Source organism: Rutidosis leptorrhynchoides, chromosome 5 (assembly GCF_046630445.1).
Source record: "Rutidosis leptorrhynchoides isolate AG116_Rl617_1_P2 chromosome 5, CSIRO_AGI_Rlap_v1, whole genome shotgun sequence".
Taxonomy (NCBI): Eukaryota; Viridiplantae; Streptophyta; class Magnoliopsida; order Asterales; family Asteraceae; genus Rutidosis; species Rutidosis leptorrhynchoides.
In genome coordinates, this window is record NC_092337.1 from 453,772,999 (window position 1) to 453,789,409 (window position 16,411).

The following is a 16,411-nucleotide window of genomic DNA, read 5'->3' on the forward strand; positions in this document are numbered from 1 at the left end:
ATACCTTGCGATGTAATCAACTATTGTGAATCGTTTATAATGTATATGAACGGGTCCTTTCAATAGGTGTTCGCGTTTCGGTTTCAGGTTGATCTACCTCAGATGGTAAAGAGAAACCGGGCGGTGGATGATCAGATTCCACCATGATCTTGTGTTTTTCAAACAAAGTAAGTATTGAAGTGGAGTCCCACGGATGGCGCCAATTGTTTGTACAATTCTTGGCAAACCTTGTTAGTGTAACAAGGGTATTGAGACCTGATCACTAAATGGATGATATGATGATGAATGTATGCTTGTTGGCGATTCCCCGAAGGTAGTGCGAAGGTATTGCACTTTACGCCACCAAGATACGAAGGTAACTCATTGAGAGTGTTTGTGTATGAGTGATTATGACTTGAGTGTGAATGCCTTGTTCAGGGATCATGTGCCCTTTATATAGAGTTAGGTGGTAGCCTTGTTACCAGTTTTCTAGGCGGATTCAGTCTTCGAGGCAATCTCTGATGAGACAAAGGGGACTTTCCCTTCGGATGACTGTGATCCCTGCTGGTCCAAGAAAGCTATCCTGCAGCATTCCTCTTTTGTCATTTGGCTGTTAGTGGTAACGAGCCTGGTCAACCCGTTAACTTCTCTCTTTTAGTCTAGGTGATCTCGTGACTTTAGAAGAGGTCCTTGTCCATTGGTATCCGTGATCCCTTCGTCAATACGTTCCTTCGTTATTATTTCTTCGTATCACTGAAGCGGATTTGCACCAACTCTGAATATTGGGATTCTTGTTTGGTGGCACTCTTCTTATGTCCTTTGAGCGCCATTATTTGATTTCAAGGGTATCCCGCCCTATGATTTGTATTCGACATATGTATTCTTGTGATCCATCCTTACGTCATCTATCATTGCTAGGCGTGATACCTTCGCTAACGTAGCTTCGTGTATCTTGGCGGGGAGATACACTATCAGATAGGCTTTTACCCATTTATAGATAAACATTCACAGACTTTCTACCAGCATGATGTGCATAACATATTTTTTGTCTATTGTGTGCCCCTAGGCATATGATAAAATGTTATTACATCAATTTAGTTTTTAAGTCCTAAAAATAAGTACAGATGAGATAATTCAGTTATTTGTGTTCTTCCATATTTACCCTTTATCATTTTAATATCAAATTAGTTTTAGAATTAACAAACTCAAATACTACTTCCATATTTTACGTTGAATCATCAATGATTTTTTCAATAAAATTGCCTCCACATTTTCTCATTAAAAATACAATACGAAATATATATTCTGCATAATGCATACCGAACCTCCGATTTTTTTTATTTATTTAATTTTTTTTTTGTTTGTGCTTTCATTGTATTATGCGTAATGCATATTCAAACATTCAATTTTTTTTATGTGCTTCCATTGTATGATGCATAATGCATACCCAAACATCCAAAACAAATTTGTGCTTCCATTGTATGATGCATACTGCATACTCCTATTTCATTTAACCAATCATATATTCATATGTGTGCACATGATGTCAATAAATACTAAAAAATCAATAACTCCATAATTCACAATATCAGTTTAACCATTTATTCAAGATAAAACATTGAATTGAAGAAAAAATGTCTTCAAACTACATTGACACCCATCCAAAATAGTTCATAAAATATAGTTCAAGAACGAATTGAATAAAATAACAAAATAACTGACCACCAACATTCTTAACATTTGGTAGATAAAATAGGATTTAGTTCTTCATTTTCTGAATCGATCTTATTTCTTTTAGTAGATACCTCTGAGGAATTGTTTTCCAACTGAATATTTGTTTCTTTGCAAGTGGTAATATTGTGACCAAAACCCTTGCATCGTCCACAACGCCTTGCTTGTTTTGTCAACTCTTTTCCACTTTTCTTCCGTTTTTGTTGTGGTCGACCTTTAGTTTTAGATTTGATAGGGCACTGAACTAAATCAATTTCATCAAATACAAGCTCACCATCTTTATATGAGTCTGAATCCACAAGACTTGATCGTTGATGCGATGAACATGCACCATCATTTTCTATATCGTTTCGGCTCCATCGTGGATGCAAATAGATAGAAGGGATCTCAAAGCAACCCACATGGATAAACACACATAAAATATGACGACAAAGTATGCCAACAAATTCAAAGTTTTTGCAAGTACACATAGCCACTTTACCATCCCAAAAGACCGTGTGACAACGTGTTGCTTTGTGATGTTTGACAATAAACTTGCTGCCATCATTTTCAGGGACCAAATATTGAATTGCATTACCAAACTGCTCTTGAAATTTCTTAAATGCGAATGGAGTAAAGAAGCGATGAGCTTGTTCTTCTAATGGTGAAACTGATCGCAAATTTGACCCCCTATACTTCTCTAACATGGTATCATGTAATTGTTTTTGCTCTACGTCTTCAATTGCAAGATCAACCTAAACAAATATCATACCAAATAAAATCATGAGTCAAGATAATATTATTTATTTAAATGGGCATATGCAACTATAGAATACAACATACTTGTCTAATAAACTGCGTTAGGGAAGTACGAGAAGATAAAAATCTTTTTACAAATGCATTGATACTTTCTGATCTTCCGGTAGTTGTCATGCCGCCTAAGAAAAATTCCCTAAGATAAGCCGGCACCCAAAAAGTTTTAATCTGATATAAACCTAAAACATGCTTATTATTGGTGAGATTGTATTTTGTAGTTACAAGTGGCCATTGTTGCTCAAATTCTTCAACTGTATCCAACTTATATAAGGTGTAGAAGTCCGAACACCAATTTGAATACTCACTTCTTAACACCGACATAAACCAACTACTAAATTTAGAAGTTATATGCCATATGCAAAATGCATGTTTAGTTGAAGGCATTTCTTTTACAATTGCACGAGTCATCCATCTATCTTGATCCGTTAAGATTGTCTGCGGGGACTTTTTCATAAGTACTGAAAAGATCTGCATGTTATAAATAAGTTATTGGTTATTTAAGCGCTACACTCCACAATCAATTGAAAAAAGTTCACCACGTTTTAAGCGCAAACAAATATATATTGTATAACATTAAATATATAAAATAAGTAAAATAAAAAGATGTTGATTTCCTTAAAGAGCCATTCAAATGTATTTGACGTCTCATTGCGTAGAAGTGCACAACCAAGTAATATGGTTCTTCCATGATTGTCAATACCAACAAATATGCCAAAAGGCATGTCATATGAATTGACGTTGTAAGTAGTATAAACACTAAAACATCTCCATATTTTTGATACATGTCAAAGCAATGAGCATGAGACCAAAAAATATGTTCTAGTTTTTTATCACTGTCAATAGTAAACGCATACTTAAAGTTTGAATTTTTTATTTTTTCATTTTTACAGTACTCTAAAAGCTCTTGTGCATCATTTTGAGAGTGTTGTTTATGATTTTTGTTATAAAATTATGAACATCTATTCTAAGAAAAGAAAGTTCCCCATGCCTTACATTCTTTTCGAGCTCCATTACACGCATAATTTGTCTAACGGACAACCCGGGTTCTTTTAACAAGAGAATTCGATTTTTATCTTCAGTTGTAATGTTACGATAAGATGGAAGAAAACGAACCTCTCGAGTAGACAATAGATCATGAGTATGATCCATAACGAATGTCGTGACTTGCCATTCTTCCGGAAAAATTTCGTTAATTCTCCTCAACTTTATACGCATATGAGCTTTGCAATCACATCTTGTTGAACCCCTGTTTCTTTGTTTTTTTGAGTAATCAACTAGTTTGACTCTAGGATGTCCTTCACGGTGACAAACGAAGTCGCGTCTATTTTTTTTTCCAGATTTGTTATCAAACCTTCCTTTACGAACTGAAAATCCATTAATTCTAGCATAATTTTTATAGAAAATAAATGCCTCTTCTTCACTAAGAAAACACTGACCGACAAATGACTTTTCTAAATCTAAAACATTCGTATCAACCTCTTCTTCAATAAGCGATCGTTCTTCTTCAGTGACTTCTTCAAGTGGTATTTCATTCAAGTCAACGTGAAATAGTTGCATCATCTACAAAAAGAAGGTAACATACATACAAATTTAATACTGTTAAATGAAAATAATTATATGGTTAAGTGTCAAATAGTCATTACCTTTTTTATTGCATATGAAGCTACTCCATAAATAAAAAAACAATAAATAGAGGATGAATAATAAGAAGAAGCAAATATAGTTTTGGTTGAAAAAGTGATAACAAACTGAATTAAATACGTATTAATCAAATGTAGAGGGAAAAATTGGAGGGAGTTTTTTCTTAAATTCTGGACTAATATTCAAAATCATGGAAATCTTGAGCTATATCTACGTAAAATATGGGAGTTCAGTATTGTTATTTTTAGATTGGTAAAACGTGATTTAATATTAAATAGATAAGGGTAATTATGGAAGAACGAGAAAAGAAAAAATATTTGTTGCAGATATTGTTGAGATTTAGAATTTAAAAGCTTGTAATGACAATTTATTATATCCTCCTTGGCATACATTAGATAAATCCTAGTTCATATGAGAATCAAAAATATTATAATAGATAATGTAAATCATATATTGTCTTAGCATTAATAACTGTGTACTATTTACAAGTTAGGAATTATATCATAACTTGTTTGAAGACATTTAAAACTATGCACTAACGCTCCTTCACCAAGAGACTTTGAAAGATTTTGAAGTGTTCATGCACCTTCCATATAACCAATTCACATAACATAGCCGATTAAAATAGCAACCACTACTACAAAAAATGAGAAAAGAAACCTCTTTTAAGGGCTTTAGGAACCTGTTTTAAAACAGGTTCCTATAAGTAGGGGTTCCTAAAGTGTGGAACCGGTTTTATAACCGGTTTCTTTGGTATTCGTATAGAAACCGGTTTTCTTAAAAAAGAGGTTCCTATTCTGGACATAAGGAACCTCTTTTTAGCTAAAATCGGTTTCTATTATGTATATTTGGAACCTCTTTTATGTTAAAAACTGGTTTCGAATATAATTTTGTTTTTAAAAAAATAGCGTAAAAATTGTTTCTCCTATGACCAGCAGTTTACTATGCAGATGGAGAACTTCAGAGCTAGAAAAAATATACCAATTCAACTTCGATACTCATTCAAAATAGCAAATGTATCACTTAATATATATTTAGTAAATAAATTACAACCTAGTTATGATTGCGTTCACATATTAGATCTTTCACTGACAACACAAATTTAGGCAACATAAAGTTTTAACATCCAAAAAATAATAGCAAAATAAGAATAACTAAAGAATGGTGTAACAGTTTACATATTTTTAGTTACTTATCTTTTTTGAAGATAAAATATACGAATGTCATAACTTTCTGCAAGACTATTTATTAAATGCAAAGCTTTCTATCATATAGGTTTATTTTTACGTTGATGCCATAGCTTGATTTTTATGTTGATGATTTTGGTGAATAATCAAGTGAGTGTTAATTAAGAGGTAAAATGGGTGTTCAATGGTAGTGAGTGGTGGACGGAAATGGTAGAGTCAAAAGTGAGTGTTTTGGTGAATATGTGAGAGGTAGAAGTAGAGGGAGATGTGGATTTGAATGGAATTTTCGTTCCCGCTAAAGTGTTATCGAAATTTTAAAAAGTTTTAAGAGGTAGAAACCGGTTTTAACTAAAAAGAGGTTCCTAAAGTTTACAAAAGAGACCGGTTTGTTAATAAAAGGGGTTTTAAAAGGTTGAAACCTCTTTTTGTTCAAAAACAGGTTCCTAAAGTCTACCAAAGGAACCGGTTTTGTTCTCTAACATCAAAACCGGTTTCTATACACTTTAGAAACCTCTTTTTATGTCATTCTCCAAAAATAGGTTTCTTATAAGGGTTTCTATTCTCATTTGTGTACTAGTGAACCTTCAATTAGTGACGTAACCTTCAATAGGATAACTGTATAGGTGAACTGTACATTAGACTGTATGTGGAAGCATCCATTTTTAAGAGTGTATGTATTCACAAGTAGGGGCAGATTCAAACGAGAACCACTAAAATGTGAGAACTGCGAGAACTTTTTAATTTAATAGTTTTTATGCGTTTAAATGTATCAAATTACATGCAAATGTTAATTAATGCACATATTATTAACAAACATATGTTCATTAACTCATATTACATGTTAAATTGTTCATTATATGGAACTGTTCACATGTTCGGAAACAAATATGCACATGTGAACGAGAAACTATATATTTAATTATATAGGTTAAATATAAGTGTTTTTCAACTATTTTATGTTCATTCATACTCTTCATCAAGATCTATGTGTGATTCAATCTAGTTACATGTGAAAATCTTTATAAATTAAAAGTTCTCGCAGTTCTTGCCTTTTTTATGGTTCTCGTTTGAACTTTTGGCTTCACAAGTAAATACATAGTAAATAAACAATGAACTAATTCAAATATTCATATGTTGTTACCATTATAAATGTTAATGATGGGTTAAAATTTCCACCTTAACATCAAGTGTATTTGGTATGTGATAATATGAAGCTTAAACTGATGAACCTGAATGAAAGAACAATGAAGATAAGCAAATGAGTTTGAGAAGAAAGGACGAAGCCGAGCTAGCACCATACCACAAACCAAACACGATAGCATCAACAATAAGCCACTTATCACGATTAACCTGTAAAAAGTCAATAGCATCAGCAATAAGTGAGATGCTTCTAACTTCTAAGTGGCAAAAATGATGAACACCACAAACCAAAAGACAATGAAATCCACAATAAGCCACTTATCAAAATCATTAAAGGGAAGATTCTAGCTACGTTTCATATCTAACGGGTCAAATGTATAAAGATTTTAATATATTTAAAATGTAGAAAAAGGGTCAAATTGTTCTAACCGGTCAATAAACAGCATCATTATACTCAAATGCATAAAATCTCCTAAAACACTTCATTAAAATAAAAATCAGAAATCCATGTTATTTGCAGTCGAGGTATAGTGATTCCTAAAGAGTTGGGAATGTAAAAAAATTAATAAAAATTGTCACCTAATTTATAAACACAGATTGATAGTGTTTGTACAATTCTTGGCAAACCTTGTTAGTGGAACAAGGGTATTGAGACCTGATCACTAAATGGATGATATGATGATGGATGTATGCTTGTTGGCGATTCCCCGAAGGTAGTGCGAAGGTATTGCACTTTACGCCACCAAGATACGAAGGTAACTCATTGAGAGTGTTTGTGTATGAGTGATTATGACTTGAGTGTGAATGTCTTGTCCAGGGATCATGTGCCCTTTATATAGAGTTATGTGGTAGCCTTGTTACCAGTTTTCTAGGCGGATTCAGTCTTCGAGGCAATCTCTGATGAGACAAAGGGGACTTTCCCTTCGGCTGACTGTGATCCCTGCTGGTCCAAGAAAGCTAACCTGCAGCATTCCTCTTTTGTCATTTGGCTGTTAGTGGTAACGAGCCTGGTCAACCCGTTAACTTCTCTCTTTCAGTCTAGGTGATCTCGTGACTTTAGGAGAGGTCCTTGTCCATTGGTATCCGTGATCCCTTCGTCAATACGTTCCTTCGTTATTATTTCTTCGTATCACTGAAGCGGATTTGCACCAACTCTGAATATTGGGATTCTTGTTTGGTGGCACTCTTCTTCTGTCCTTTGAGCGCCATTATTTGATTTCAAGGGTATCCCGCCCTATGATTTGTATTCGACATATGTATTCTTGTGATCCATCCTTACGTCATCTATCATTGCTAGGCGTGATACCTTCGTTAACGTAGCTTCGTGTATCTTGGCGGGGAGATACACTATCAGATAGGCTTTTACCCATTTATAGATAAACATTCACAGACTTTCTACCAGCATGATGTGCATAACAGCTCAAAATCCTCTGCCAATTATTCTAAGGTACAGAAACAATAATAAATAACCTTCCCGAGCAACAATAAAAAAAATCTACACTGATTGCAAAGAAATTGATTGTGAATATTGTATATTATATAGTTGACCAGTTTCCCGTGTAGCTACCCTGGGTTTTAGAAAGTCAGGTGAGAAATAGTCGACCTAATAATACTTGGAACATGTCATGGCTTATAAGATGGACCATAGGCTAAATTCAGTTCTCTCTTCATGTTTAACAAAAGCAAATTAAAAATACTTTGGAGGCTCAAGGTGACACTTTGTGTAAGAATATTGACACATATATACCGAAAAAGTGTCTTTTTCCATAAAATCTTGGGACTAAATTATCTAGGTCGAAACAGTTCGGTCTGGATTAGCTTGACCCATAGGCCACAACACTCTCAAAATTTATAAATAGAAGTGAGTCAAAAACAATCATAAATTAACATATCTTTGTAATTGATTACAAAGATTGACAGGCTATCCACCCTGCAAAAAATAAAAAATAAAAAAAATAAAAAAATCAGCTAACAATATGGCAATGATATGTTACAAAGATTGATAGGCAATCCACCTCTTAGACATGTCAAAACATTCTTCAAGCTTGTTCTTAGGGGTTGTATTCCCACCACCCTGCAAAAAATCAGCTAACAACATTTATGATTTATCGAAACTCAAAACAGTAACGCTGCAAATTCCTTACCGTCACAGTGGCATATGTCATCTTATTCGAATAACTCTCCATGTACATGTAAGAATAGAATTGAGTATACGTTTGGTTAAATTGTGCTCTCACTAAGCACGCACAAAGTCAGTACATGATAGATACAATGAAATCATAGAATGATTGACACCATATACCAATCAGCAGAACTAAGAACCATAATAATAACAAATGAGCATAAACATAGATATAGATATAGATATAAAAAATAAAACAAAAACATATAAGTAAAAATAAAAATTTCCACAAAATAGTGTTTGTAGGTTTCATGGCGACAGGCTTCTTAGAGACATACCAATCAACCACGTCGAATTTGTACACGCAACATAAGACGGCGACAATCTGGCTCATCAATCTTTATCTATGTATTCAACCCAATCGTGTTGGCACACACCAGAACATTGATACACATTAGAGCAGGTAATTATACGAATTCGATGAAGTTGTTCAGATGCTTAACCTATTCAAAGTAAGATCGAATACCGCAGTCGATGAAAGATCGAATAATGAAATCGCTTGAGATCCGAATTTTGTCATCTATTTGTATTCCGCTAACGAATTCGATGAGAATACAGGGAGGATAGATACTATTAATTATTTATGTATGATTAGGGTTAAATGGAGGTTGAATTGTGTGTCGGTTGTTATTTAGGAATTAGGGTTCATGAGAGGCGCGTAGGAGAAGAACGATGGGGAATTCTACCGCGTGTTTTTTTTCATCAAAGAGATTAGAGATGTCAACATGGATTATTAGTGATAATTATAATTATAATTATAATTATCTAAGTAATTTACACCTCGACAACCCTCGTTAAGGTATAATTAGGGAGTGCCACGTAGGATTAATGTATAGATATAGATAGATATGCGCCGCCAAATGGAGTACCGTTTGGCGGTGCATAACCTTTGGTTTCAGATTGTGTTGAAATTCTCAAGATCACCTTAAAATGACCCTAACATCAAGACTCTCGGAAAGTTTATTGCCATTCGAGGTTGTCAGGATGCCGAAAAAAGACATTTTTCTCATTATTAATGTTTTTTTGAACGTTTTCAATATATATCGTCTTATTACTTTTGTGTATACATGACTTAGCATGGTATATATAGTTTTATGGCATATTATTTCACTCACAATGTAATTATGTACAACTCATATAATTTTGAGTCTAATGTCACTTCATTAAACATGCTTTTTAAATCATTAATATGCGCCGCCAGATAGAGTAACATTAGGCGGGGCATAACCTTTGGTTTCAAATTGTGCTGAAATTCTCAGGATCACCCTAAAACGGCCCAACGAGCAAGATTCTCTGAACGTGCTTGCCATTCGAGGTCGCCTAGATTCCGAAAAAGACATCTTTCCTCGCAAATTCACACCACGCACCAAACAACGCCGACGGCTCGTGGTGCTTGGTGTTTTTTGTCTTTGGCCAAAATGTTAGATCTATCGTATCTCTTTTTACTCGTAGCTCCGATTTAGTCACCGTTTCTTTTTAAATCGTGTATTTTTTTAGATCTATCCGTTGGGAAACTGCCGTTGGCGGTTTGTCCCAAATATTTTTCGAAACGAGGCCTCGAAAGCCTTCAATTTTGCCTTTTTGTTTAATTTTAGGCGCTCTTTTGACCATTTTGAATCTAATGTCACTTCATTAAACAAACTTTTTATATCAATAATATGCTCCGCCAAATGGAGTACCATTTGACGGCGTATAACCTTTGGTTTCAGATTGTGTTGAAATTCTCAAGATCACCCTAAAACGACCCTAACATCAAGACTCTCGGAAAGTTTATTGCCATTCGAGGTCGTCAGGATGCCGAAAAAACACATTTTTCTCATTATTAATGTTTTTTGAACATTTTCAATATATATCGTATTATTACTTTTGTGTATACACGACTTTGCATGGTATATATAGTTTTAAGGCCTATTATTTCACTAATAATGTAATTATGTACAACTCATATAATTTTGAATCTAATGTCACTTCATTAAACATGATTTTTAAATCATTAATATGCGCCGCCAGATGGAGTAACATTTGGCGGCGCATAACCTTTGGTTTCAGATTGTGCTGAAATTCTTAGGATTACCCTAAAACGGCCCAACGTGCTTGCCATTTGAGGTCGTCAGGATGCCGAAAACGACATCTTTCCTCGCAAATTCACACCATGCACCAAACACCACCGACGGTTTCTGGTGCTTGGTGTTTTTGTATTTGGTCAAAATGTTAGATCTATCGTATCTTTTTACTCGTAGCTCCGATTTCGTCACCGTTTTTTTAAATCGTGTACTTTTTCGAGATCTACCCGTTGGCAAACTGCCTTAGGCAATTTGTCCAAAATATTTTTCGAAACGAGGCCTCGAAAGCCTTCAATTTTTCCTTTTTTTGTTTTATTTTAGACGCCCTTTTGACCATTTTGAATTTCTATCATATTTTTTCTTTTGTATACATGACTTAGCATGGTACATATTGTTTTAATGCCTATTATTTCACTCACAATGTAATTATGTATAACGCATATAATTTTGAATCTAATATCACTTCATTAAAGACACTTTTTATATCAATAATATGAGCCGCCAAATGGAGTACCATTTGGCGGTGCATAACCTTTGGTTTCAGATTGTGTTGAGGTTCTCAAAATCACCCTAAAACGACCCTAACATCAAGACTCTCAGAAAGTTTATTGCCATTCGAGGTCGTTATGATGCCCAAAAAAGACATTTTTCTCATTATTAATGTTTTTTGAACATTTTCAATATATATCATATTATTAGTTTTGTGTATACATGTTTTAGCATGGTATATATATATATATATATATATATATATATATATATATATATATATATATATATATATATATATATATATATATATATATATATATAGTTTTTTGACTTATTATTTCACTCACAATGTAATTATGTACAACTCATATAATTTTGAGTCTAATGTCATTTCATTAAACATGCTTTTTAAATCATTAATATGCGCTACCAGATGGAGTAACATTTGGCGGCGCATAACCTTTGGATTCAGATTGTGCTGAAATTCTCAGGATCACCCTAAAACGGCCCAACGAGCAAGACTCTCTGAACGTGATTGCCATTCGAGGTCGCCTAGATTGCGAAAAAAACATATTTCCTCGCAAATTCACACCCCGCACCAAACACAACCGACTGTTCCTGGTGCTTGGTGTTTTTTTGTCTTTGGCCAAAATGTTAGATCTATCGTATCTTTTTACTCGTAACTCCGATTTAGTCACTGTTTTTTTAAATCGTTTATTTTTTCGAGATATATCCGTTGGCAAACAGCGGTAAGCGGTTTGTCCCAAATATTTTTCAAAACGAGGCCTCGAAAGCCTTTAATATTGCCTTTTTTTGTTAAATTTAGACGCTCTTTTGATCATTTTGAATTTCTATCATATTATTTGTTTTTGTATGCATGACTTAGCATGGTACATGTGACGACCCGGAAATTTCCGACCAAATTTAAACTTAATTTTTATTTAATTCCGACACGATAAGCAAAGTCTGTAATGTTGAGTCTCAGATATTTGGAACTGTTTCATATATGCAATTACCCTTCGACTGTTCTTGACGGTTCACGAACAACTAGTTGTAAATAGATATGTGTGTATATATATAAATAATAACTGGATGTATAATTTGAAATATTAAATGTCGTTGTTATTGAAATTAATTATGTAAAATAAAATAAAAATATATGATATTATGATAATTATTATTTTAAAACATATCTATATATATAAATAAGGTATATTAAATATATATTTTGTGAATTCGAATCTATTTAGTAAACGACAGTAACACTCAATCGTCATTCGATTGATATTAAGCAAGTTAATAATTCAAACTTATATGATTTAAAATAATCGGTGATTCGAAAATGAGTTCTATAAACTTTAGGCTTTCTAAAAATGTATTTAGAACCTAGTTATTAAATTTTAAAACTTTTTATATTTTACTTGGGATTGGGAGTGAATAATTAATGTAATTTTTATTTAATAGTTAATGACTGAATTTTATACCATAATGACCAAAATAAATAAATGAACTTAATTTAAAAATTTAGGATTTTTAGGAACACTTTTATATGTTAACTGTTTAGCGATGGACACGATATAATCTTCGGGGGAAAACTGTCGGTAGTATACCAACAATTAAATGTCACGAGATTAAAAATTATTACTATTAGGATACTGTGCACTTTTTAAATTATTCTTCAACTGCATATTCCATATGTTATATGACATAGATAAATACATATATCATATATATGTATAAACCATTTTCACCATCCTGCACTCCATCACTTCACCTCCGATCACCTTCACCCTACACTTTTAAACACCACTAACTACCATGAAAACTATTCGGGAACCACCACTTCACCCCTTTAGAAACCACCACAAACCGTCCAACTGCTGTCCATAGAGAACAACCCATCGCCACTTTGTAGCTGTCTTTTTGCAGCTGGAAAACACCTTAAACCCACTACTGTGCTGCTGCTGCTGTGTATTTTTTTTCTAACAGTCGCGAAACAAAGATGATGATGAATGATGAAGGTGGATGTCGATAATTATAGTAATGATGAGAATTATGTTACGAATTATGATGATGATGGAACGTACATAATGATAACAATATATAATGAACGAAGAAGATGACATTAGTCGAGCCTAAGTATTGTTGCAACTCATCTTTTCCTATCTCTCTTCCGTATCTATTTTTGTTTTGGTCGAATCAAACCACCATCCATTCGGTTTACACATTACTTCTCCTTGTATTCTGATCGATTAAAAATCTAACCAACCATCACCAAACTGCTCGACAACTATGACTAACCACATCAAACTTTCAATTCCATTAAATCGTCCTCTTTGATCAACGGTCACTGTTAATGTTTTCTGTCGTTAATTACTGCTACTCGTGAGTATTTCATGATTGGTTCAATAATCACCATCAAACGAAACCCTTCTGATTCAAACGGCTTTGGTAAGTTTTTTTTATTTCTGTTCTTGTTCGATACCCTATTGCCGATGACTGCTTCATAAAAGATTATGTAAATCCAAAACCCTTTCTGACTTATAATTGTGAATAAGTTGGTGGATCCAATTAATTACACTAATGGACTATATAATGGGCTCCTTTAAGTTCTGGGCTGCTCGATATACATTACCCACACACACCGAGCTCCTATATTTTTTTCTTCTTTTTCGAAACCATATATGATGATGAAGACGATGGACTGTGATATATTATGATGATGGTGTAACAAGTTTGAATTGATAATGATGAGATTATAAATTAATGATGATGATACGCATGATATTAATGAAGATGAAGATTGAAGTTGGGATTGATAAACAACTTTATATAGGATAAATAATTAATAGCAAGAGTGAAATCAGATAAAAATGGACGGTTCAGTGGTTAAGGGTTCGGGTGTTTAACTAAGAGGTCTTGGGTTCGAGCCGGGGTTGTAGCTTTTTTTTTAAAAGAATAGAAGAAGCTGAAGAAACAGTCAGATATACTTGTTATATACATTAATCCGTGGGTTTAAAACAGAAAAGCTATAAGCAGAATATTGGTTTGGAGTGCTAGTGTTAAGTGAGGGGTCTCGAGTTCGAGCCTAGGCAAAGGCAGTTATTTTTGGAACTTATTCTTTTAAGGTAGTTACTATATCTATTATTATTATTATTATTATTATTATTATTATTATTATTATTATTATTATTATTATTATTATTATTATTATTATTATTATTATTATTATTATTATTATTATCAACATTAGTAATAGTACTATAATTATGAATATTATTAAGTAGTATCATTACTATGAAAATTATCACTTTTATTAAAACTATCACCTTATATCAAAATTATCATTTCTAGTATTATCACTATTATTATTATTCTTATTAGTAATGTTATTTTTATTATCATATTTATTTATATAGTATCATTTTTACTAAAATTCTAAAAATTATTAAAACTACCATTTTTATTATCATTTTCATTATTATTATTACTATTATAGTATAACAAATAAAGATTAATACATAAAAAATATGTATATTACCTATAACTATATATTAAATATATTAACATATTTTTTATATATATACAAAATAAACATATATATATAATATATAATTTAAGATATAATATAAAGACAAAATGTAATAAAAATTCTATATAAACTACAACACTAAATACATAAACATTATATAATTAATAGATGTAATTATTTGATTACCATTATATGTGTTAATAGATATACAATTGATATAGGTTCGTGAATTCGAGACCAACCATGCATTGTTCAATGTCGTCATATGTATTTTTACTACAAAATACAGTATGGCGAGTTCATTTACTCCCTTTTACTCTTTACATTTTTGGAACTGAGAATACATGCGCTGTTTTTACAACTACTTTATTAAATGCTTTTGAAATATATTTTTGAACTGCGAATGCATGAAATGCTTTTATAAATGTTTGACGAGATAGACACAAGTAAAACATTCCTCGAATGAATTATTATGCAGACAGAAGTTCTGTGGATTATTATTGAATTAGTTGGACGTTATAATTTCCACTAATTATTGTGAATATTTCCCCTGATTATTATTGCTTGGTAACCTAAGAATTAGAATCGGGTATGGCCCTAATTTACACGAATCCTAAACGTAGCTATCGAGTTTAACACCCCCACCCAGAATGTTCACTAGACGGAAGAGCTAGTGGGCGTGGTGTTTAGTACTTCGAGGTTTAGTATTTCAAAAAGACATTGCATTCGAGTCGTCGAGTTCATCAAGAATATTATTAAGTCATTTATAGTTGGATATATTATGAAATGGTATGCATGTTGTCAACTTTCGATGTGATGAAAGTTTGTCTTTTAAAAACGAATGCAATGTTTGTAAAACGTATCATATAGAGGTCAAGTACCTCGCGATGTAACCAAATGTAATATATTCGTCCAGATAGATTAGGACGGGTCTCTACAGGTGATTTCAGAGCGGTGGTCTTAGCGAACCAGGTCTTGCATTAGTGTGTCTAACTGATAGTTGTTTAGGTGCATTAGTGAGTCTGGACTTCGACCGTGTCTGCATGTCAAAAGTTTTGCTTATCATTTTGTGTCGAAAATTACCTGCTTATCATTCTTAGGAAATCACTTGCTTATTATTCTTAGTCTGGACACATCTTACTGCATTGATTGCATGAATAGTGTATAGACAAAAATTCATATCTTAGCGTATCTATTACTGTAAACTTTACCTGACATATTTCGCAAATTCCTCCGTAATCTACGGGATCTTCTGTACTATATTCAGGTATCCTATGTAATTCTGATAGCCAGAAATCATTTTCCATCGAAAAATCCTTTACTCAATCGTACGAAATGGAACTCGTCACTAGTTCAAGTTCTTCGGAACCCGAAAACTATTCCTACATGGATGTTCACCTAAGCTCCGGAAGCAGCGTCATCAGCATGAATCAACCAATCATCCATCCCCAATTCATCTGATGAGTTCGTAGTCAACTTAATCAATGGAGACGCGAAGAAGGCGATCCCTTCCCCCCAACCGAATTCACCTCTTGGTGAAGAACCTGATGCACTTACTGGCGAACCTGTCCGAAACACCATAATCACCTTTATTTACAGGATATCTCGCAATGATTATATGATATCCCAAATTCTGAACCTTATTCATCCACTCGTTCCGACCAACAAT

General features: G+C 33.1%; 1 protein-coding gene across 1 annotated transcript; it reads right to left on the reverse strand.

Moving 5' to 3' along the window:
* Positions 1–1,712: 1,712 nt before the first annotated feature.
* Positions 1,713–4,759, reverse strand: LOC139850168 (protein FAR1-RELATED SEQUENCE 11-like). Its single transcript, XM_071839756.1, has 4 exons — positions 4,733–4,759; positions 3,499–4,065; positions 2,533–2,973; positions 1,713–2,444 (listed from the first exon to the last, which is right to left on the reverse strand). Exons 1-4 carry the CDS (start codon positions 4,757–4,759, stop codon positions 1,713–1,715), a joined length of 1,767 nt encoding a protein of 588 aa, XP_071695857.1.
* Positions 4,760–16,411: the final 11,652 nt, after the last annotated feature.